Source organism: Dendrobates tinctorius, unplaced genomic scaffold (assembly GCF_039654945.1).
Source record: "Dendrobates tinctorius isolate UK_male_01 unplaced genomic scaffold, ASM3965494v1 ptg000189l, whole genome shotgun sequence".
NCBI classification, from domain to species: Eukaryota; Metazoa; Chordata; class Amphibia; order Anura; family Dendrobatidae; genus Dendrobates; species Dendrobates tinctorius.
In genome coordinates this window covers 10,258,066-10,283,605 of record NW_027361856.1, presented here as the reverse complement: position 1 = coordinate 10,283,605, position 25,540 = coordinate 10,258,066, and the positions used below count along the sequence as shown (strand labels likewise).

General features: G+C 48.7%; 1 protein-coding gene across 3 annotated transcripts in view; it reads left to right on the top strand.

Moving 5' to 3' along the window:
* Positions 1 to 25,329, top strand: part of ZBTB7B (zinc finger and BTB domain containing 7B) — a 64,507-nt gene extending 39,178 nt beyond the window's left edge. For all 3 annotated transcript variants that reach the window (XM_073552377.1, XM_073552376.1, XM_073552375.1), the window contains 2 exons: positions 17,405 to 18,465; positions 20,515 to 25,329. In XM_073552377.1, coding sequence (XP_073408478.1) covers positions 17,411 to 18,465; positions 20,515 to 20,914 — 1,455 coding nt within the window. In that variant the 5' untranslated portion in view covers positions 17,405 to 17,410 and the 3' untranslated portion in view covers positions 20,915 to 25,329. The remainder of the gene's footprint in view (positions 1 to 17,404; positions 18,466 to 20,514) is intronic.
* The last annotated feature ends 211 nt before the right edge of the window (positions 25,330 to 25,540 follow it).

Below are 25,540 nucleotides of genomic sequence, written 5' to 3'. Positions count from 1 at the left end.
GTGCTCGCGCTGGGAGCTGGTATCCAAGGTACACAGCGGGTAACTAAGTGACGTGCTCGCTTAGTTACCCGATATTTACCTTGGATACCAGCGTCCTTGCTGGTCCTGATCACTGGTGAGTCTGCCTGTTTGACAGCTCACCAGCGATCATGTAGCGAGGCACCAGTGATCCTAACAAGGTCGTATCATTGTCGGGATCGCTGGTGCATCGTGTAGTGTGACGGACCCATAGTCCACCTCGCTTGTACTGCATCTAGTGGGGTATTCTGTCTTTGTTCTTCTCAGCATGGGACTCCTCCAATACACAAAACCTGTAAGACAGAACGGAGCCAATAGCTTCTGGAAACTTCTCAATGTAGCCACATGTTAAAAGTTGGTGTGAACCTTCCTCATGGGATGATCCCAGGATACATGACAATACTCAGTCAGTTGTGTGGTGACTTGCGAAGGGCTGGGATCTTATGCTGAGGCGTGATCCAGGTGACCGTGTGTATTGTTAGAAGGTGCCACGTGGGACTGTGTTGTGTCCCTCATCTGCTGGATTCATTGAACTCATCCAAGGACTATTTCTATATTTCCCTGGCGTCGGATTACCGGGTGGCGCCCCCGGATCTGCTCTCTTTGTGTGAACTCATTACGGACGCTGCAGAATTACCTTCATTTGTGTTTCCCCAGTTCCCTGTTCAATAAGTCTTGTTGGATTGTTTATCGGCCTGGTGTCTCTTCCTGCTCTGTCGCATACCCAGTGCCCAACACTATGCAGGACGCTTGGCATTTGCCACAGAACACCAGGATTGGCAAATTCGTCACTGGCACCCTGTGCTCTTCACACATGAAAGCAGGTTCACACTGAGCACATATAACAGACGTGACAGAGTCTGGAGACGCCGTTGAGAGCGATCTATTGCCTGCAACATCCTTCAGCATGACCGGTTTGGCAGTGGGTCAGTAATTGTGTTGATGGGTGGCATTTCTTTGGCGGGCCGCACAGTGTAGGGCTGTGAACACAACCCCTATCTGTGGACGTCGGGCACTCAGACCATTCTCATGGAGTCGGTTTCTAACCGTTTGTGCAGACACATGCACATTTGTGGCCTGCTGGAGGTTATTTTGCAAGGCTCTGGCAGTGCTACTCCTGTTCCTCCTTGTACAAAGGCTGAGGTAGCGGTCCTGCTGCTGGGTTGTTGCCCTCCTACAGTTCCCTCCACATCTCCTGGTGTATTGGCCTGTCTCCAAGCGCCTCTGGACACTACGCTGACAGACACAGCAAACCTTCTTGCAGCAGCTCACATTGATGTGCCCTCCTGGATGAGCTGCACTACCTGAGCCACTTGTGTGGGTTGTAGAGTCCGTCTCATGCTACCACTAGTGTGAAAGCACAACCAACATTCAAAAGTGACCAAAACATCAGCCAGAAAGCATTGGTGCTGAGATGTGGTCCCCACCTGCAGAACCACTCCTTTATTGAGTGTATCTTGACAATTGTCAATAATTTCCATCTGTTGTCTATTCCATTTGCACAGCAGCATGTGAAATTGATTGTCAATCAGTGTTGCTTCCGAAGTGTGTGTATGTGTATACATAGTGTGTGTGTATGTATGTGTGTGTATGTGTGTGTATATATATATATATATATATATATATATATATATATATATATATATATATATATATACACACACCACAAATAGCGGAGGCTGAACAAAACTGGAAGAACATATGGGAGAAGGAAGAAACACACAAAACCAGTGCAGTGTGGATGCAATATCTGAGAATGAAACACAGCAACCACCTAGAGCGAGAACCAGTCACCTTTACAGAAGCAGACATCCAACAGCGGGTCATGAATATGAAGAGCTGGACAGCACCTTGCCTAGACTTATTCATGCCTACTGGCTAAAGAAATTAGCAGCGGAACATGCCTTTCAGGCATTATAGCTACCAGCCTACAGAACCATATGTACCAGTACATGAATCCAGCTCAGAAAGGCATTGGGACCAACACCAGAGGCTCTCAGCACCAGCTCCTAGTAGATAGAGCAGTCACTCAAGATCTAGACAAACCAATCTCAGCACAGCCTGGATTGACTACAGGAAAGCCTATGACTCAATGCCACACACATGGATCTGTGAATGCTTGGCTCTCTACAATGTCAACAGGAAATTAAGAAACTTTCTCAGAAACTCAATGGGGCTATGGAGAACAACATTGGAAGTCAAATCAAGACAACTAGCGCAAGTGACCATTAAATGTGGTATATACCAAGGTAATGCACTGTCCCCATTGCTGTTCTGCATAGGCTTGAACCCCCTCAGTCAGATAATTACAGAGTCTGGCTATTGTAGGGATTCGCTCTGGTAGGTAATGGCAGGGCTGCAGTAACGAGGCAACACACAGGCTTAAAATCCAATTTCAGTGGTTTAATGTCACGTTGCAAACAGCAGATTAACAGGAAGTAAGGAAAAACATAAATATACTCCAGCTTGGGGAACCACTGGACTGGTCCCAGACTCACCCCTTGCACGGGACGGGCTTAACTATGCGGCTGCCAGGTCTGCGGTATCCGCCAGTTGCCATTCCCAGGGTTGTTGAGAGTCTTGCTGCTATATTCCTGTAGCACAGGGATCCTGTATACAAGTTCAGGCTAAGTCCAGCCAAGTTCCTGTAACTTCCAGACACACACTCACCATGTGCCAAACACCAACCTCCATTACATAGTCCATAACCCCTCCCAAAAGTGAGGTAGACATTACATGGGCTGATCACGTGACCATGACATCATCGCAGGTCCTGTCTTTAGTGAAAAACCCGGCCAAACGTTAACCTGCTGGGAGAAATGTATCTCCCAGCCAGTAAAACACCCTTTACTGTACCACAGTATGGATGCAAGTTCAAGAGTGGAAGCACCATCAGCCACCTCCTCTACATGGGTGACATCAATCTGTATGCGAAAAACGAACAAGACATCAATTCATTGATCCAGCTGACAAGGATCTACAGCGTAGACATTGGGATGTCCTTTGGACAGGAGAAGTGCGGCCGGTTGGTAATAAAGAGAGGCAAGGTAGTCGAGACTGATTGAGTGGAATTACCAGCAGGGCACTTAGCAGATGTACAGACATGCTACATGTACCTCAGCATCCCACAGGGACACGGTTGCCATGATGAGGAGGCAAGGAAAGCAACAACATCCAAAAACCATCAAAGGGTAAGACAGATCTAGAAGAGCCAGCTCAATGGGAAGAATACATATGCCCTGCCAGTTATCAGATACCCTGCTGGCATAGTGTGCTGGCCATAGGAAGAGATGGAAGCTGCAGATATGAAGACACAAAAGCTCCTCACAATGCATTTAGGCCTCCATCCTAAGTCTAACACTTAAGGTACTGTCACACTTAGCGATGCACCAGCGATCCCGACAACGATATGGATCACTGGTGCATCGCTAAGTGGTCGCTAGTGAGCTGCAGCACAGGCAGATCTCACCAGCGACATAGCAGCGGTCGGGGGTTGCTACTTACCTGTCAGACGAGGCGATCCTGACGTTCTCCCGCCCGCGTCCACGCGTCACTCGTTGGCGCCACAGGAAGCTGACGACTAGAAACGGCCCAGGCCGTTCTCGCGCGATCAGCGGGGGAGCCGGTCGGAGGTAAGTATCACACATAGCAATATCGCTGCTGCGTCACAAAACCAGTGACGTTATAACGATATTGCTAGCGATATCGCTTAGTGTGACGGGGCCTTTAGATAGAATGGCTACAACAGATCCCAGGAGCAACATCTGAACTCTGTCCAGAAAAGCGCACATATATATATACAGCTCTGGCAAAAATTAAGAGCCACTGCACAGTTTTATAAAATTCAGCTTCTCTACATGTCTGACAGCCATTCCACTCCAGTGTCAGTTGAATTCCAACCAGAGTACACCTCATTCTACTTAATGTGCTTCTGATTAGGTGATCACCTGAACCAAATCTTATTTAACGAAGGAAAGTATAAAAAAAAACCCTGTTGTGGTGTTCACAATCCTCTTGCAATAGGACAAGCTGGATGGCAAAACAAGTGCTTGTAATATCCCAAAAGTAATAGGAATGAAAAAATAACTTTTAACCATGCCAAAGGAGTTCAAAAGTCTTGAGTGTGGAAAAGAAGGGCTCAATTCTGGCCTTACTAGCTGCGGGATACAGTGAGCATCATGTTGCCTCCATCCTTAAAATTTCTAAGACGGCAGTCCATTACAACAAGGTCAAGAAGCAGACATTGGGGACAACAAAGCTACAGACCGGCAGAGGGCGAAAACGATTCTCCACTGACTGGGATGACCGTTATCTTATTCGAATGTCACTCCGCAACCGCAGAATGACATCAAGTGCCCTACAAAAGGAATGGCAAATGGCAGCTGGGGTGAAGTGTACGGCATGAACAGTTCATAACAGGCTCCTAGAGGCAGGGCTCAAGTCATGTAAAGGTAGAAAAAAGCCTTTCATCATAAGGATTGGACCATAGAGGACTGGAGTAAGGTAATCTTCTCTGATGAGTCTAATTTTCAGCTTTGCCCAACAGCTTATCGTCTAATGCAGTGGTCCCCAGCCTTTCTGACCTTGAGAGACATATGCAGCTTAGAGAGGGTCGCGAGCCATATTCAGCACTGAGAGAGGGTCAAGAGCCACATCCAGCTCCCACCCCCTTCAAAGTAGTGTCAACCAAAGCCCCCATTACAGGTATGATGATAACCAAAGCTTTTCCACAGAAATCACTCCAAAGCCGTACACTGAGATCCAGGGGTTCCCCCAATACCCCCATTCAGTATTCTTCCATCAAGGACTCCCAACACACTATCATATCCAGCTTTGAGCACCTCCTCTAACAGGTAGTACCATCCTCCAGTGTACCATACCTAAAACATCTCTAAACCCCTAAGACCAGTAAATGTGAATCCAGATCTGCTCTTCTGTGCAGGGCTACTCACAAAATTCACTATTTTGAGATGTGCTCTTCATACCTGTTTGCTAGACCTGGAGCTAATGCACCGAGCTGGCAGACAGTCGTGAGCCACAATTCATGGGACCGCCTGTTTGCTAGACCTGGAGCTAATGCACCGAGCTGGCAGACAGTCGAGAGCCACAATTCATGGGACCGCGAGCCACATGTGGCTCCTGAGCTACAGGTTGGGGACCCCTGGTCTAATGGTTAGGCGGACACCTGGAGAAGCGTACAAGCCACATTGTCTTGCACCCACTGTGAAATTTGGTGCAGGATCGGTGATAATAATTTCAATTAGGCAACATATTCCACAGCACTTTACATTATAGAGGGGACTTGGACAAACAATAGACATTACAGCATAACAATAAACACAGATCAAAACAGATAACAAGAGGAATGAGAACCCTGCTCGCAAGCTTACAATCTATAAGATTGACGGTGATGATCTGGGGATGCTTCAGCAAGGCTGGAATTGGGCAGGTTAATCTTTGCGAAGGACGTATGAATCAAGCCGCATACAAGGTTATCCTGGAAAAACAGTTGATTCCTTCTGCTCAGGAAATGTTCCCCAACTCTGAGGACTGTTTTTTTCCAGCAGGACAATGCGCCATGCCACACAGCTAGGTCAATCAATGTGTGGATGAAGGACCACCACATCAAATCCCTGTCATGGGCAGCCCAATCTCCAGACCTGAACCCCACTGAAAACCTCTAGAATGTAATCAAGAGGAATATGGATAGTCACAAGCCATCAAACAAAGAACTGCTTAAATTTTTGTACCAGGAGGTGGCATACGGTCACCCAAAAGCACTTGTGAAAGACTGGTGGAAAGCATGCCAAGACACATGAAAGCTGTGATTAAAAATCATGGTTATTCCACAAAATATTGATTTCTGAACTCTTCCTGAGGTAAAACATTAGTATTGTTGTTTCTAAATGATTATGAACTTGCTTTCTTATCATTATTTGAGGTCTACAAGCACTCCTTTTTTTTATTTTGACCATTTCTCATTTTCTGAAAATAAATACAAAATTTAGTGTTTGGAAATTCAAAGACATCACTTATATATAACAGAGATCCTTACAACACTTATTTGATATAGATGTAAAAAACCAACCTTTAATAAAGTCTAAATATAAGACAATACAACCACACACTAATAAACAAACAACCGTGTCACCTACTACACCCTATAATGGGGACCCGATATCACAAAATGCCTAACAACGGAGGTTGGCACCCAAAACATTATCGAGATTGGCGCCCCCGTTCCACGACGGCAGTACCCAAAGCCTCCTAGATAGCCCTGAGTAAGTGCCACATATAGTCACTCAATTACTCAGAAAAGGAATGTATAGGGGTTGCCATAAGGTAGTTTGGTAGGCAACAATAGAAAAAAAGTGCAAAATAGACAAGACATTAAAGTGACGTGCAGATTGGAGTACCTAACTATCTGTTCCCTGTATTTGGTAACCTTCCTGTCAGCGGAGGTTGGCACCCTATTGGTCAGCGGAATGGCGCCCCCGCTCCATGACGGCTTACCCTAAAGATGCCCTATAATAACTATTGATGGAGCATTAGGGTAACATAGCGATATTTTTGAAAGGCAAAACCATGCAAATGATCCATAATGCAACAATATATACAGTTTGTATATATGCTGTGACACAGCTTCTAACTATCTACCTCCTGATGATCCTGTTGGGAGAAACGTGTTGAGGTTTTGCCTATCCATCATCAAAATCTGAGTACCCCTCTATTTGTTAAAAACAAACTGTATATATTGTTGCATGTATTTTTGTGGTCTCCACATTCACGTCTAATATATATATATAATCTCTACTATATATTCGTCTAATTCTGTCTGTCTGTAATGGAAATTCTGCAGCGCGACCAATCAGCGCATTCGAACTACACACTCCTCCGCTGGGAGATCTGCGGCGCGGGGCGAGAGACTCTAGAATACCCGATGCGTTAGAATCGGGCCACCATTATATATATATATATATATATATATATATATATATATATATATATATATATATATTCTATGTCTATGTCACTGTACACACACACTGTCGAAATACCATCGTATGGTGACAGAAATAACTTGAATGTGACAAAAGTAATAATTTTGACCACGTGTGTATCTCTCTATATAAAACTGAATTCGTGTGTATCACCAACCAATCACGAAGCATCTTTCCTTTCACTAGGGCTGTTCAAAAGAAGCTGAGCTGTGATTGGTTGCTATGAGCAACAGTTTTTCCTTGTAACCAATCACTAAGCATCTTTCCTTTCACCAGAGCTGGTTAAAAGAAGCTGAGCTGTGATTAGTTGCTATGAGCAAGTTTTCCCACTTGACAACACCTCAGCAGACACTGACATGATGGGAGAAATCTAGCATCCCTGGGAACATAAGCTCCCAGCCATTGTCTGCCCCCAGAAAGGAGCAGCGAGCACATGACAGACATGAATCCCCCCTCCCGTGCCCATATACCCATCACACATCCTCTATTCTATAGGCACATCTTCCATCTTAACGGGATCATTGGTATGGAAGTCAGAGCAAATCCATCCAGCGCTTTGGTTTTGACCCCAGGCCTCTCTTAAAGGGATCTCCGGTATGGAAGTCAGGGCAAATCCATCCAGCGCTTTGGTTCTGATCCCAGGCCTCTCTTAAAAGGATCCCCGGTATGGAAGTCAGGGCAAATCCATCCAGTGCTTTGGTTCTGATCCCAGGCCTCTCTTAAAGGGATCTCCGGTATGGAAGTCAGGGCAAATCCATCCAGCGCTTTGGTTCTGATCCCAGGCCTCTCTTAAAGGGATCCCCGGTATGGAAGTCAGGGTAAATCCCTCAGCGCTCTTGATTCTCACCCCAGGCTTCTATTAAAGGGATCCCCGGTATGGAGGTCAGGGCACATCCACTCAGCGCTCTGGTTCTGACCCCAGGCCTCTCTTAAAGGGATCCCCGGTATGGAAGTTAGGGTAAATCCCTCAGCGCTCTGATTCTCACCCCAGGCTTCTGTTAAAGGGATCCCCAGTATGGAAGTCAGGGCAAATCCTCTCAGCACTCTGGTTCTGACGCCAGGCCTCTTTAAAGGGATCCCCGGTATGGAGGTCAGGGCAAATCCACTCAGCGCTCTGGTTCTGACGCCAGGCCTCTCTTAAAGGGATCCCCGGTATGGAAGTTACGACCGTTCCACTCAGTGTTCTGGTTCTGACCCCAGGCTGATGGGATGATGTGGGATATTAGGGGTAGTAGTTCGGTGGCTCTGGCTGACGGGATGATGTGAGATATTAGGGGTAGTTGTCCGGTGGCTCTGGCTGACTGGATGATGTGGGATATTAGGGGTAGTAGTTCGGTGGCTCTGGCTGACGGGATGATGTGGGATATTAGGGGGAGTAGTCCGGTGGCTCTGGCTGACGTGACGATGTGGGATATTATAGTGAATGTGGCTATGCGGAGTGGGCGGGGCTATACACTCAGCTATATATATATATATATATATATATATATATATATATATATATTATTTTAATTATAATTTGTTAGAACTAACCATAGTTAGTTACTATGCCCGGGCAACGCCGGACTCTTCAGCTAGTATAATATACAGTGTAGTGAGCTAATCCAGGTTATTACATGGTTTATGTACAGCATAGTGAGATAATCCCTGTTTTAGGGTATGTGCACACGTTGCGGATCCGCAGCAGATTCTCCTTCGGTGTACAATACCATTATATTCTATGTAAAATAAAAACCGCTGTGCACATGCTGCAGATTTTTCTGCGCAGATTTGGTGAGGTTTTGAATCCGCAGCATGTCAATTCTTTGTGCGGATTCCGCTGCAATTTTACACCTTTTCCATTATAGGAATCCGCAGGTGTAAAAACGCAGGGGAAATCCGCACTAAAACGGCAGAAAATCCGCACTAAATCCGCAGATAAAACGCAGGTCATTTTACCTGCGGATTTAGCAAAATCCACGCCAGAATCCGCAACGTGTGCACATACCCTTACTTTCCAGTGTATACACATTCACAGTATATTGACATGGTGTATAAAGATTATCCCAATAATTCCAGTTATTACTAGGTCTAGTGTGACAATCCTGTTTTTTATGTGGTGTAGCATGATAATTCTGGTGTATGTACGTTGTAGTGCGGTAATGGTGCATACATTGTGCACTGTGATAGTCTTTGTGTATATGTGGTGTAGTGCGGTAATTCTTTTGTATATACAGTGTACTGTCATTATCCTTGCTATTACACAATGTATACCCATCTATATAGCCCCGATGTATACAGAGTGATGTATAGTAACTGAGGTGTATGCATGGTCTAGTGTGATCCCCATATACACAGTGGGAAAATAAGTATACTGCCCCTACTGGTCAAACAATCAGTAGATTTCATTTCCAGTACCATCTCTATGCTGATGACACCCAATTATACGCTTCTTCTCCTGACATCACACCTGCCTTTCTAGAAAACACCAGCGATTGTCTAAACCAGGGGTGGGGAACCTTTTTTCTGCCGAGGGCCATTTGGAATTTTATAATAGCGTTTGGGGGCCACACAAAATTATTAATAATGATGAGCAAGTATACTCGTTGCTCGGGTTTTTCAGAGCATGCTCGGGTGTCCTCTGAGTATTTTGGCGTGCTCGGAGATTGTTTCTGTCAACGCATTTGCATGATTTGCAGCTGCTGGTCAGCCTGAAAATGTGGGGATTCCTTAACAAACAGGCATTCCTCACATGTATTCAGGCTGTCCAGCAGCCATAAATCATGCAGCTGAGGCGACGAAAACTAAATCTCTGAGGTCCCCAATAGGCAGGTAAATGTTCCCAATAGGCAGGCAAATGTCACTATTAGGCAGCACAGGTCCCCAATAGGCAGGTAAATGTCCCCATTAGGCAGCATAGGTCCCCAATAGGCAGGCAAATGTCACCATTAGGCAGCACAGGTCCCCAATAGGCAGCACAGGTCCCCAAAAGGCAGGGAACTGTCCCAATAGGCAGGAAAATGTCCCCATTAGGCAGGTAACTGTCCCCATTAGGCTGCACAGGTCCCCATTAGGCAGCACAGGTCCCCAATAGGCAGGAAAATGTCCCCATTAGGCAGCATAGGTCCCCAATAGGCAGGCAAATGTCACCATTAGGCAGCACAGGTCCCCATTAGAAAGCACAGGTCCCCAATAGGCAGTATAGGTCCCCAGTAGGCAGGTAACTGTCCCCAATAGGCAGGAAAATGTCCTCATTAGGCAGCACAGGTCCCCAATAGGCAGGCAAATGTCACCATTAGGCAGCACAGGACCCCATTAGACAGCACAGGTCCCCAATAGGCAGTATAGGTCCCCATTAGGCAGGCAAATGTCCCCATTAGGCAGCACTGGTCCCCATTAGGCAGCACAGGTCCCCATTAGGCAGGCAAATGTCCCCATTAGGCAGCACAGGTCCCCATTAGGCAGCATAGGTCACCAATAGGCAGGCAAATGTCCCCATTAGGCAGCACAGGTCCCCATTAGGCAGCACAGGTCCCCATTAGGCAGCACAGGTCCCCATTAGGCAGCACAGGTCCCCATTAGGCAGCACAGGACCCCATTAGGCAGCACATACTGACCTGGTGTTGAACACAGTGACTCCTGGATGGCCCCCAGGCCCCGCATCGCACACACAGCAGCACACGGTCACCACCGCATCGGTGACCAGGATGATGAAGATGGCAGGCTGGGGTGATGAAGAAGGCAGGCCGCAGACCAGTCCAGCGCAGCTCACACTCTGGCGCGCAGTTACTCGTCCTCTTCATTAGTATCAGTGCGCGGGGGCCGCTGGGGTCCGGCGGGGTGTGCTCAGTCCCCGTCAGAGCGTGCACGTATCAGTGCGCGGTATCCAGCGGGCGGGGCTAGGAAGCAGAGCAAGAGTGCTCCTCTGGCTCCTGCAACAAGGTACCCGATCGCGGCTCTGGAGCAGCTGCGGGCCTGATCAAATGATATGGCGGGCCGTATACGGCCCGCGGGCCGGACGTTCCCCACCCTTGGTCTAAATGCTGTGTCTAACATCATGTCCTCACTATATCTGAAACTGAACCTGTCAAAGACTGAACTCCTTGTGTTTCCTCCCACTACTAAAGTACCTATACCTGACATTGCCATTTCCGTGTGGGGTTCCACAATTACTCTCCAGCAACAGGCCCGCTGTCTTGGGGTCATACTTGACTCCGAGCTTTCCTTTGTCCCCACATACGATCACTTCCTCGCTCTTGTTATCTGCACCTCAAAAACATTTCTAGAATTCGACCTTTTCTTACTTTTGATTCTGCAAAAACTCTTACTGTTTCTCTTATACATTCTCGTCTCAACTATTGTAACTCTCTTCTAATCGGTCTCCCTCTTACCAAACTCTCCCCTCTCCAATCTGTCTTGAATGCTGCTGCCAGGATCATATTCCTCGCCAATCGTTACACCGATGCCTCTACCTTGTGCCAGTCATTACACTGGCTACCCATCCACTCCAGAATCCAGTAAAAACTTATTACCCTCACCCACAAAGCCCTCCATGGTTCAGCACCACCCTACATCTCCTCCCTTGTTTCAGTATACCATCCTACCCGTGCCCTCCGTTCTGCTGATGACCTGAGGTTAGCATCTACAATAATCAGAACCTCCCACTCCCGTCTCCAAGACTATACACGCGCTGCGCCAATTCTTTGGAATGCACTTCATAGGTCAATACGATTAGTCCCCAATCCCCACAATTTTAAGCGTGCCCTGAAAACGCATTTATTCAGACTGGCCTATCGCCTCAACACATTAACCTAATCTATCCCTGTGTGGCACAGCCAAAAGTTTTACCATAACCAGGTTCCCCGAATCATGTTCCCACATGCTTTATGCATCCATTAGCCCTCTGTGTCTGTACTGTTACACACTTAACATTATGGCTGGTCCATACAATCAGGGCAATTGTTACCATCCACCTTTCGTGTCTCCCTTTTATCCTCATAGATTGTAAGCTTGCGAGCAGGGCCCTCACTCCTCTTGTTATTTGTTATAATCTACTGTATGTGATTATTGTTATGCTGTAATGTATATGGTCTGTACAAATCCCCTCTGAAATGTAAAGTGCTGCGGAATATGTTGGCGCTATAGAAATAAAATTTATTATTATTATTAAGTATTTGATACACTGCCAATTTTGCAACTTTTCCCACCTACAAAGAATTGAGAGGTCTGTAATTGTTATCGTAGGTACACTTCACCTGTGAGAGACAGAATCTAAAACTTAAATCAAGAGAATCACATTGTATGATTTTTACATAATTAGTTTGCAGTTTATTGCATGAAATATGTATTTGATTCAATAGATAAACAGAACTTTAATATTTGGTACAGAAACCTTTGTTTGCAATTACAGAGGTCAGACGTTTCCTGTAGTTCTTGACCAAGTTTGCATACACTTCAGCAGGGATTTTGGCCCCCTCCTCCATACAGATATTCTCCAGATCTTTTAGGTTTCTGTGCTATCACTGGGAAACAATGAATTTCAGCTCCCTCCAAAGATTTTCTTTTGGGCTCACGTCTGGAGACTGGATAGGCCACTCCAGGACCTTGAAATGTTTCTTAGGCCGCACACTCCGCTCCCGAGTGCCAAAGGCAGTGCCAGATATTGATGCAAGAGACTCGCACAAGTTTCTTGCATTACGCACACAAGTGTGACCCTGGCCTTACGGATCCACTCCTTAGTTGCACTGGCTGTGTGTTTCGGGTCATTGTCATGCTGGAAGACCCAGCTGCGACCCATCTTCAATGCTTTTACTGAGGGAAGAAGGTTGTTGGCCAAAATCTCAAGATACATGACCACATCCATCCTCCCTTCACTACAGTGCAGTCATTGTGTCCCCCTTGCAGAAAAGTACCCCCAAAGTATGATGTTTCCTCCACCTTGCTTCACGGTTGGGACTGTGTTCTTGGGGGTTGTACTCCTCCTCCTCCTTCCTCCAAACATGGCGTGTGGAGTTGATACCAAAAAGTTATATTTTAGGCGCATCTGACTACATGACCTTCTCCCATGCCTCCTCTGGATTATCCAGATGGTCATTGGCGAACTTCAAACCGGCCTGGACATGTGCTGGTATGACTAGGGGGATCTTGCATTCCCTACAGGATTATAATCTGTGACGGCGTAGTGTGTTACGGTAATGTTTAAAATTGTGGTCCCAGTTTTCTTCAGGTCATTGACCAAGTCCTCCAGTGTAGTTCTGGGCTGATTCCTGACCTTTCTCAGGATCATCCTTACCCCACGGTGCAAGATCTTGCATGGATCCCCAGGCCTAGGAAGATTAACAGTCATCTTGTTTTCTTCCATTTTCTAATAATTGTGCCAACAGTTCTTGCCTTCTCACCAAGCTGCTTGCCTATTATTCTGTTGCCCATTTTAGCCTTGTGCAGGTCTACAAGTTTGTCCCTGGTATCCTTTGACAGCTCTTTGGTCTTGGCATGGTGAAGAGGTTGGAGTGTGATTTAACTTATTACCTGTATAAAAGACACCTGTCCACACAGTCAATTAGGTGCAATTAATACAGGTAATGAGTGCAGAGTAGGAGGCTCTGTCTCTGTGAGAGACAGAATTTTTGGTCGAAATATGTTGTAGTTCACGCCGCTACGTGCCTCATGGCTGTTCGAAAGCTGCAACACATGCAGGGATTTCCTATCAGCTGTCGAACAGCCAAAAGACAAGCAGCCTTGGGGATTCGTACATTGTCTTCAGCATGATCAAAAACTTTCAGTTAGCACACGTACATACTCGGATGACGCTTTATCTGAGCACATTAGCTCCTCACTATAGGTGATCAAATACTTATTTAATTGAATAAAATGCAATTTAATTATGTAAAACTCATACAATGTGATTTTCTGAATTGAAGCTTGCAAAATCGGCAGTGTATCAAATACTGATGTTCGCCACTGTACATGTTGTGGTAATCCGGTGTACACATAGTTCTAAAATCCTGGTTATTATTCGCTTTGTTCATTGATGTGCAGATAGTATTTGTTAACACTTTATCCCCTGTATCCGCTCTCCCCGCACTTGCTATACAGACACTGAAAGGAAGTGCGTCTCTTATCTTGTTAGAGAAAATGATCAGATGCAGAGAATGTTCTGTTGTACTGCTCCAACTCCTTTCTCTCACCTTCCCAGAGGTCAGCCTTGTTCCCTTTCTCTCTCTCTCTCTCTCTCTCTCTCTACCTATTTACCATAGATTAGCTTGGTTCACTCATTCTGTCTACCATGGGTCAGACTGTTTCCCCTCCTTGCCCTTCCATGGGTCAGCCTGGTTCCCTCTCTCACCCTCCCACGTGTAAGCCTGGTTCCCTCTCTCACCCTTCCATGCCTCAGCCTGGTTCCCTCTCTCACTCTTCCATGCCTCAGCATGGTTCCCTCTCTCGCCCTTCCATGCATCAGCCTGGTTCCCTCTCTCACCCTTCCCTGCGTCAGCCTGGTTCCCTCTCTCACCATTCCCTGCATCAGCCTGGTTCCCTCTCTCACCCTTCCCTGCATCAGCCTGGTTCCCTCTCTCACCCTTCCATGCGTCAGCCTGGTTCCCTCTCTCACCCTTCCATGCGTCAGCCTGGTTCCGTCTCTCACCCTTCCTTGCGTCAGCCTGGTTCCCTCTCACCCTTCCATGCGTCAGCCCGGTTCCCTCTCTCACCCCTCCATGCGTCAGCCTGGTTTCCTCTCTCACCCTTCCATGCGTCAGCCTGGTTCCCTCTCTCACCCTTCCATGCGTCAGCCTGGTTCCCTCTCTCACCCTTCCATGCGTCAGCCTGCTCCCTCTCTCACCCTTCCATGCGTCAGCCTGGTTCCCTCACTCTCTCCCTTGGGTCAGCCTGGTTCCCTCACTCTCTCCCTTGGGTCAGCCTGGTTCCCTCACTCTCTCCCTTGGGTCAGCCTGGTTCCCTCACTCTCTCCTTTGGGTCAGCCTGGTTCCCTCACTCTCTCCTTTGGGTCAGCCTGGTTCCCTCACTCTCTCCTTTGGGTCAGCCTGGTTCCCTCACTCTCTCCCTTGGGTCAGCCTGGTTCCCTCACTCTCTCCCTTGGGTCAGCCTAGTTCCCTCACTCTCTCCCTTGGGTCAGCCTGGTTCCCTCACTCTCTCTCTTGGGTCAGCCTGGTTCCCTCACTCTCTCTCTTGGGTCAGCCTGGTTCCCTCACTCTCTCTCTTGGGTCAGCCTGGTTCCCTCACTCTCTCTCTTGGGTCAGCCTGGTTCCCTCACTCTCTCTCTTGGGTCAGCCTGGTTCCCTCACTCTCTCTCTTGGGTCAGCCTGGTTCCCTCACTCTCTCTCTTGGGTCAGCCTGGTTCCCTCACTCTCTCTCTTGGGTCAGCCTGGTTCCCTCACTCTCTCTCTTGGGTCAGCCTGGTTCCCTCACTCTCTTCCTTGGGTCAGCCTGGTTCCCTCTCTCCCTTGGGTCAGCCTGGTTCCCTCACTCTCTTCCTTGGGTCAGCCTGGTTCCCTCTCTTCCTTGGGTCAGCCTGGTTCCCTCTCTTCCTTGGGTCAGCCTGGTTCCCTCTCTCCCTTGGGTCAGCCTGGTTCCCTCACTCTCTCCTTTGGGTCAGCCTGGTTCCCTCACTTTCTCCCTTAGGTCAGCCTGGTTCCCTCACTCTCTCTCTTGGGTCAGCCTGGTTCCCTCACTCTCTCCCTTGGGTCAGCCTGGTTCCCTCACTCTCTCCCTTGGGTCAGCCTGGTTCCCTCACTCTCTTCCTTGGGTCAGCCTGGTTCCCTCACTCTCTTCCTTGGGTCAGCCTGGTTCCCTCACTCTCTTCCTTGGGTCAGCCTGGTTCCCTCACTCTCTTCCTTGGGTCAGCCTGGTTCCCTCACTCTCTTCCTTGGGTCAGCCTGGTTCCCTCACTCTCTTCCTTGGGTCAGCCTGGTTCCCTCACTCTCTTCCTTGGGTCAGCCTGGTTCCCTCACTCTCTTCCTTGGGTCAGCCTGGTTCCCTCACTCTCTTCCTTGGGTCAGCCTGGTTCCCTCACTCTCTTCCTTGGGTCAGCCTGGTTCCCTCACTCTCTCCCTTGGGTCAGCCTGGTTCCCTCACTCTCACCTCAGGGGTGAGCCTTGTTCCCTTTCTCTCTCTCTCTCTACCATAGATTAGCTTGGTTCACTCATTCTGTCTACCATGGGTCAGACTGTTTCCCCGCCTTGCCCTCCCATGGGTCATCCTAGTTTACTCTCTCACCCTCCCACGGGTCAGCCTGGTTCCCTCTCTCACCCTTCCATGCCTCAGCCTGGTTCCCTCTCTCACCCTTCCATGCCTCAGCATGGTTCCCTCTCTCTCTCTTCCATGCCTCAGCATGGTTCCTTCTCTCTCTTCCATGCGTCAGCCTGGTTCCCTTTCTCACCCTTCCATGCGTCAGCCTGGTTCCCTTTCTCACCCTTCCATGCGTCAGCCTGGTTCCCTTTCTCACCCTTCCATGCGTCAGTCTGGTTCCCTTTCTGTCACCCTTCCCTAAGTCAGCCTGGTTCTCTCTCACCCTTCCCTAAGTCAGCCTGGTTCCTTCCCTTGCTCTCATGGGTCATCCTGGTTGCCTCACTCTCTCCCTTGGGTCATCCTGGTTGCCTCACTCTCTCCCTTGGGTCATCCTGGTTGCCTCACTCTCTCCCTTGGGTCAGCCTGGTTGCCTCACTCTCTCCCTTGGGTCAGCCTGGTTGCCTCACTCTCTCCCTTGGGTCAGCCTGGTTGCCTCACTCTCTCCCTTGGGTCAGCCTGGTTGCCTCACTCTCTCCCTTGGGTCAGCCTGGTTGCCTCACTCTCTCCCTTGGGTCAGCCTGGTTGCCTCACTCTCTCCCTTGGGTCAGCCTGGTTCCCTCACTCTCTCCCTTGCGTCAGCCTGGTTCCCTCACTCTCTCCCTTGGGTCAGCCTGGTTCCCTCACTCTCTCCCTTGGGTCAGCCTGGTTCCCTCACTCTCTCCCTTGGGTCAGCCTGGTTCCCTCACTCTCTCCCTTGGGTCAGCCTGGTTCCCTCACTCTCTCCCTTGGGTCAGCCTGGTTCCCTCACTCTCTCCCTTGGGTCAGCCTGGTTCCCTCACTCTATCCCTCCCTTGGGTCAGCCTGGTTCCCTCACTCTATCCCTCCCATGGGTCAGCCTGGTTCCCTCTCTCTCCCTTCCATGTGTCAGCCTGGTTCCCTCTCTCTCCCTTCCATGGGTCAGACTGCTTCCCTCTCTCTCCCTCCCATGGGTCAGACTGCTTCCCTCTCTCTCCCTCCCATGGGTCAAACTCCCTTACCCCCACATGTGATAATTATCTATCAATGACATTATTCAGTAATTGGTCTTGCTGCAGATCTTGACCTGGGATGGATGAGTGTGCAATGTCCTCAGTCACTGACTGCTGGTTTCTCTTCCTCGGCAGGTGGTGATGGCAAGCTCTGAAGATGAGCTCATTGGGATCCCATTCCCTGAGCACAGCAGCGACCTCTTGAGCAATCTAAACGAGCAGCGGCTCCGTGGAGTATTGTGTGACATCACTATCAAAACGCAGGGGCTGGAGTATCGCACCCACCGTGCCGTTCTGGCTGCTTGCAGCCACTACTTTCGTAAGCTCTTCACTGGTGCGCGGGGTTCTGGTAAAACTTTCCGGGACGTGTGCCAGCTGGACTTTCTGAAGCCGGATGCTCTGGGGGCACTGTTGGATTTTGCCTACACGGCTACACTCACAATCAGTAATTCTAACATGCGCGATGTGCTGCGTGCTGCGCGTCTCCTGGAGATACCTTGTGTGGTGGACGCCTGCATGGAGATCCTGCGCTGTAATGGCAGCAGTTGGGAGGAGATGGGAGGAGATACCGAGGACCTGGAAGGCTTCATTCGTGCTCGCCAGTATCTAGAGTGCTATGGTGCCCAGGAGAATGGCGAGGATGCCACCCCACCTCCGGAAGCTGACAGCCCTCCTCCGCCCATCCATTCCATGCTACAGCCACAGAAGCCCGTGCAGCTGATCCCCCGGAAGCACAGGAGGAAGTTCCTACAGGTGAACCCCAGCCAGAGGATCCAAAATGGGAGTCCCAACCTGATGGAAGATGAGTCCATGGAGCGAGCTGATAGCCCAGCAGAGGCGCCATCACCTTCTGAATTGGTTCCAAGCGATAGCAGCTATGGTCGTTTCACTCCTGACCATGGGCTAGGGGGACATCACATCTTTGTACCCCCATCTCCCCCTGACGACCTCTTATCTGACGAGGAGCCCTCTGAAATTATGTATCCCACCCCACTGGACATCGACAACCCGGAGTCCCTGTCTGTTTCTCTAGATGGTACTGACAAGCTTGTGAGGAAACGGCGCTCACAGATGCCCCAGGAGTGCCCTGTGTGCCACAAAATTATCCATGGTGCCGGGAAGCTGCCCCGCCATATGCGCACTCACACTGGAGAGAAGCCCTTTGTCTGTCAGGTCTGCGGTGTCAGATTTACAAGGTAAGCGAATGGTGTACATGCGACCCCAGTGCCCAGTAGGGCAGGCTCTCACAGTTACCTCTGGGTGCTCCAGTATGTTGGGCTGTAGGGTAGCGCCACTTAGAGGCTCAATATAGCAGGTCTGCTCTCTTTATGTAGGGCTGTAGTGTAGCACCCCTTGGAATCTAAAAACAGCCGTTCTGCCCCCTGTATGTAGCCCCCCCTAGAGGTAGAATATAGCAAATCTGCCCCCTTTATGTAGTGTACCGCCCCCTAAAGGCTGAATGCAGCAGATTTGCCCCCGTATGTAATGCTGTAGTGTACCACCCCCTAAAGGCTGAATACAGCAGATCTGCTCCCTGTATGTAGTGTAGCGCTGCTTAGAGGCTGAATTAAGCAGATCTTCCCCTGTATGTAGCGCCCCCTAGAGGCAGAATACAGCTGATCTTCCCCCTGTATGTACTGCTGTAGTGTAGCGCCCCCTAGAGGCTGAATACAGCATATTTACCCCCTGTGTGTAGGACTGTAGTGTATCACCCCCTAGAGACTGAATACAGCAGATCTGTCCCCTGTATGTAGTACTGTAGTGTAGCGCCCCCTAGAGGTTGAATGCAGCAGATATACCCCTGTATGTAGTACTGTACTGTAGTGTTCCCTAGTGGCTGAATACAGCAGATCTGACCCCTGTATGTAGTGTAGCGCCCCTTAGCGGCTGAATATAGCAGATCTGCCCCCTGTATGTAGTGTACTGTCCCCTAAAGGCTGAATACAGCAGATCTGCCCCCTGTATGTAGTGCTGTAGTGCACCCCCTAAAGGCCTAATACAGCAGATCTGCCCCCTGTATGTAATGTAGCGCCCCCTAAAGGCTGAATACAGCAGATCTGCCACTGTATTTAGTGTAGTGCCCCCTATAGACGGAATACCGCAGATCCACCCCCGTATATAGTACTGTAGTGTAGTCCCCGTTAGAGGTTGAATACAGCAGATCTGTCCCCTGTATTTTTAGTACTGTAGTGTAGCGCCCCCTAGAGGCTGAATACAGATCTGTTCCGTATGTTGTACACATACGTGTAGCGCACCCTAGAGGATGAATACAGCAGATCCGCCCCGTTTGTAGTGTAGCACCCCCTAGTGGCTGAATATAGCAGATCTGCCCCTGTATGTAGTACTGTAGTGTAGCGCCCTCTAGAGGCTGAATACAGCACATCTGCCCCTGTATGTAATGTCGCGGCCCCTAAAGGATGAATACAGCAGATCTGCCCCTGTATTTAGTATTTTAGTGTAGCGCCCCCCCAGAGGCTGAATACAGCAGATCTGCCACTGTATTTAGTATTTTAGTGTAGCGCCCCCTAGAGGCTGAATAAAGCAGATTTGCCCCTGTATTTAGACCTGTAGTGTAGCGCCCCGTAGAGGCTGAATACAGCAGATTTGCCCCTGTATTTAGACCTGTAGTGTAGCGCCCCCTAGAGGCTGAATACAGCAGATCTGCTCCTGTATTTAGATCTGTAGTGTAGCGCCCCTAGAGGCTGAATACAGCAGATCTGCTCCTGTATCTAGTTCTGTAGTGTAGTGCCCCCTAAAGGCTGAATACAGCAGATCCACCCCCTGTATGTAGTGTAGCGCCCCCTAGAGGCAGAATACATCAGATCTGCCCCTGTATTTAGACTTGTAGTGTAGCACCCCCTAGAGGCTGAATACAGCAGATCTGCCCAAGTATTTAGACTTGTAGTGTAGCGCCCCCTAGAGACTGAATACAGCAGATCTGCTCTTGTATTTAGGTCTGTAGTGTAGCGTCCCCTAGAGGCTGAATACAGCAGATCTGCTCCTGTATGTAGTACTGTAGTGTAGCGCCCCCTAAAGGCTGAATACAGCAGATCCACCCCCTGTATGTAGTGTAGCGCCCCCTAGAGGCCGAATACAACAGGGTATGCTCCTGTATGTAGTGCTGTAGTGTAGCGCCCCCTAGAGGTTCAGTACAGAAGATCTGTCCACTGTATGTAGTACTGTAGTGCCCTCTAGAGGCTCTTGTATACATTTGTCCTTGATCGCTTCGTTTTCCTCTCACCTAGGAACGACAAGCTGAAGATCCACATGCGGAAGCATACGGGTGAGCGTCCATATTGCTGTGAGCACTGCAGCGCCCGCTTCCTGCACAGCTATGACCTGAAGAATCACATGCACCTTCATACTGGTGACCGCCCCTACGAATGCTCCCTGTGCCACAAGGCCTTTGCTAAAGAAGACCACCTCCAGCGCCACATGAAGGGGCAGAATTGCTTGGAGGTGCGTACTCGTAGACGACGCAAAGAAGACCCTCCTGTGCCGCGAATTGTCCCCACCCCCGGCCTGGATCTGACCAATGGTAAAATGGATGAGATGCGCCTGTCCATGTTGCGATTCTGGCCGCTTCCGCACGCTCCTTCTGGAGAAGGCAGCCCCGAGGGGCCCCTGGTTATAGACAATTCTTAGCATCCTCTTGACAGTGAACCCTCTGTCCCTGCACAGGAGATTGCAGGTTGTAGTCCATTACAGCACTTCTGCTTTCCCCAACAGACAACCTCCATCTCCCGACTGTACCCACTTAGTGGTGGGGTACCTCTTCTTCTCATTTGCCCCCTCGCCCACACGAACCCTGAATGGACTGACCTCTAAAGTCTAAGAAGACTCTAAATCCGGGGGCGGGGTGTGAGAGAAGATGTAGGGGACAACAGGGGGCGCTGCTCCAAAGCCTCAGGGATCATAAAGCGCCGGCCTCTCCCAGACGAGGCTCGCGTTTCGGGACTGTGACGACGGTGATATTTTGTATTGTGTGAGATCTATAATATATATACTGTCTGTATATAGAGATGACGCTTCTAGAAGGAGATGTATATTACTGAGTATATATATATATATATATATATATCTAGAGAGAGAGACCACCCGACAAGCAATAACTCGTGTATGCGGGGGCTCTGCAATACCGGGGTATAGAGGGAATGCTATAGTCCCCACTTTTTGCTCGCTTTACGGTGCTGTGCCTTCTGAAAATGTATGAGTGTCTTGTACCCCCCTCCTGTATGTGTGTCCGGTCCTTGGGGCCCTTGGAGGAACTCTACAGTATCTAAAATACCATTGGTCCTGATACCCCACCTGCCTGCATTCCCTCTCCTGGCCTGTGGTGGGGCTGTGGTTTTGGCTGTCATGGCGCTGGTATGTCCTGAGGTCTGAGTCATTATTGTGGCGGTACCCCGATGACCGCTTGCGCTGCTGCTTTTCGCGTTACGCGCTATTTGTAGATGCTAGAAGTGAGGAACTAAAACCTGGGTTTGGGGTTGGAGAACCATGGGAAAGGATTTAGGGCGCGGGGGGCCCGGTGCAGGACACAGGAGTTTGATTATTATTTGTACATTGTATTTAAATTATTCTAAAGTGATTGTGCTTCTCTCTGTCCCTCTGGGCCGGTGCCAGGTACAGGGTGCCTCGGACCTTACCATCTGCTCAGGCCCTCCGTGGGAAGCTGCCTCCATCCTCCTCTGTTCAGGCCCATATGGGGTCCGGGCAGACTAATAGTTTTATACTACAGCGGGCGCATGGCGATGGTGGCCGGGAAGGGTGGAGTTGTGTCCCTCAGTCATTCCACTGTCAGTTGGCACGGGCGACTCCATATTATATGTTTCGGACCAATATTCCACTGGAATAGATTGTAAGCGTGGGGCAACAGTGTGTTTACTACTGTGCGGCCCCTCTGCTGTGCCAGGGTTGTTTACAGGAAGTATAAACCCCATTCTCCTTCCCGAATACCTAATGTCCGAGCTGCAGATGTCACCTATAGAAAACTGAGACGGTACAGAGCCGTAACCCTTGCAGACAGAACTGCCGGAAGCGCTAGGGCCATCATGACTGCATTTTACCCAGGGGGTAGTAGTTCAGCCTCTGCTACAATTGTTCTTTTTACCAAAGAGACGCCTCCTGCTCATGATTCCTGTGCGTGCTGCTCCTTAAGAGTGGTGTCAAGGAAGTAAGTTCTGGGAGGGGGTTAGTGTACTGGTGCCAGAGTAGAGGTTGTGAGCCGCTGCTCAGGGGCAGAGTGGAGGATGTGAGCCGCTGCTTGGGGGCAGAGTGATGGATGTGAGGTTCTGTTCAGGGGTGTAGTGGAGGGTGAGGTGCTGCTCGGGGGTGGAGTCTGTGATGCTGATGCTTCAGGATAGGGTTGCGGGTGCTAATACATAGAGGACACGTAGAGGTGCTGATGCGCGTGGGTGAAGCAAGGGTGCTGTGCTCTGTACATAGGTGCGTGTGTTGATGTTTGAAGGTTTTTGGGTCTGAATTAAATTAACTGCAAATTCCAAAGCCATAACAGCAACGACTGCGACCTGCCTGCTCCCCCGTGACCACGGCTGCACAACCCCCCCCCCGCTGTACCTGGCTGCACGGATGAAGATATGCGGGACCATCGTACACTCTGCTGGGTGGTGGTGGCCCTATAATCGAGGTCTGTGTGTCAGCCTGGCGCCCCTCTAAAGTTTCATGCCTCCATCCAGTGCTGGAGCCCCTGATACGCAGAACTCCAGCACACTGGGCCACAGCTCGCACCCAGCAGAGTGCTTGGTGGGTGATTGACATATACATGTGGTCAAAATTGTTGGTACCCCACAGAAAAACCCACAATGGTCACATAAATAATTTGAATCTGACAAGTAATAATACATCAAAAATCTATGAAAATGAACAAATGAAAGTCATTCATTGCTTTTCATCCATGCTTCCACAGCATTTTTAAAAAAATAAAACTCATGAAGTAGGCCTGGACAGAAATGATGGTACCCTTAACTTAATATTTTCTTGCACAGCCTTTTGAGCCAATCACTGCAATCAAAACGATTCCTGTAACTGTCAATGAGACTTCTGTACCTCTTGACAGGTATTTTGGCCCACTCCTCAAGAGCAAACTGCTACAGTTGTCTAGTGTTTGAAGGTTACCTTTTCCAGGCGGCATGTTTCAGCTCTTTCCAAAGATGCTCAATAGGATTTAGGTCAGGGCTCGTACAAGGCCACTTCAGAATGGTCCAATGGTTTCCTCTTAGCCATTATTGGGTGTTTTTAGCTGTGTTTTGCGTCATGATCCTGTCGCAAGATCCATGACATGCGACTGAGACCAAGCTTTCTGACACTGTGCACCACATATCTCTACAGGGTGGGCCATTTATATGGATTCGCCTAAATAAAACGGGAATGGTTGGTGATATCAACTTCCTGTTTGTGGCACATGGGAGGGGGAAACTTTTCAAGATGGGTGGTGACCATGGCGGCAATTTTGGATCCAAATTTATTTTTTCCAATGAGAAGAGGGTCATGTGACACATCAAACTCACTGAGAATTTCACAAGAAAAACAATGGTGTGCTTGGTTTTAACGTAACTTTATTCTTTCATGAGTTATTTAAAGTTTATGACCACTTATAAAATGTGTTCAAAGTGCTGCCCATTGTGTTGGATGGTCAGTGCAACCCTCTTCTCCCACTCTTGACACACTGATAGCACCCACCCTGAAGAATCCCTTGATAGTCTTGAGATTTCATTATACCATGCACAGATTCTAGACACCCTGTGCCAGATGCAACAAAGCAGCCGCAGAACATAACAGCCTCCTCCATGTTTCACAGTAGGAACAGTGTTCTTTTCTTGATATGCTTCATTTTTCCGTCTGTGAACATAGAGCTGATGCGCCTTGCCAAAAAGTTTCATTTTTGTCTCCTCTGTCCATAGGACATTCTCCAAGAAGCTTTGTGGTCTGTCAACATGTAGTTTGGCAAATTCTAGTCTGGCTTTTTTATGATTTTTTTTCAACAATGGTGTACTTCTTGGTCGTCTCCCATGAAGTCCACTTTGGCTCATACAACAATGGATGGTGTGATCTTACACTGATGTTCCTTGAGCTTGAAGTTCACCTTTAATCTGTTTAGAAGTTTTTCTGGACTCTTGTTACCATTTGTATTATCCAGCTCTTTGATTTTGTCATCAATTTTCCTCCTGCGTCCACGGAGGTTGGCTACAGTCCCATGGAGCTTAAATTTCTGAATAATATGTGCAACTGCAGTCACAGGAACATCAAGCTACTTGGAGATGGTCTTATAACTTTTACCTTTAACATGTGTCTATAATTTTCTTTCTAATCTCCTGAGACAACTCTTTTCTTGGCTTCCACTGGTCCATGTTGAGTGTGATACACACCATCTCACCAAACAGCACAGTGAGTATCTGTAGCCCTCTATACAGGCCCACGCACTGATTCCAAGATTGTAGACACCTGTGATGCCAATTAGCGGACACGCCGTGATTTAACATGTCCCTTTTGTCACATTATTTTCAGGGGTGCCATCATTTCTGTCCAGGCCTTTACATGAGTTTTTTATTTATTTTTTTATTCTGTGGAAGCATGGTTGAAAAGCAATGTCTGACTTTCACTTGTTCATTTTCTTAGACTTTTTTCTATTTATTATTACTTTTGTCAGATTCAAGTCATGTCTGTGATCATTGTGGGGGGTTTTCTGCAATAAAGGAGGGGTACCAACAATTTTGAAAACGTGTGTGTGTGTGTGTGACTTCTCTGCAGCGGGCACCAATGTGACAACCCCCCCCACCTTCATCCTGAGCACAAGTCGGCCACCAGGGGGGCACAGCCCACATTCCAGGGGGAGTTGTGTTTCTGTCCTTGCACTAATCAGATGACCCCCTGGGGGCGACCTGTGGAGGGCTGGGGGTCCAGCGAGGGAGCAGGGAGCATGCCTTCCTAGGTGACACTTTACTTGAACTCGTACACTGGTGTGAAGGGAAATCCCATTATTTAATTATTTTGCTTTTATAATGAAGGCTAATGGAGAAATAAAACAAGTGAAGCTAAAACTCGTCTGATTATTGGGGGCTCGTGGGTCTGTCGTAATGGAGGGAAAAGCAATCGCAGCTGCCGTCTTCTCTATGCAGCCACAATGATGCTGATTAGGGGAAAGAGCGCCGATAGAGACAATTCCATGTGATCACTAACTGCCCCCGTCATTTTCGGTCATGTGATCACTACTCCCCCCCGTCATCTGCGGTCATGAGATCACTACTCCCC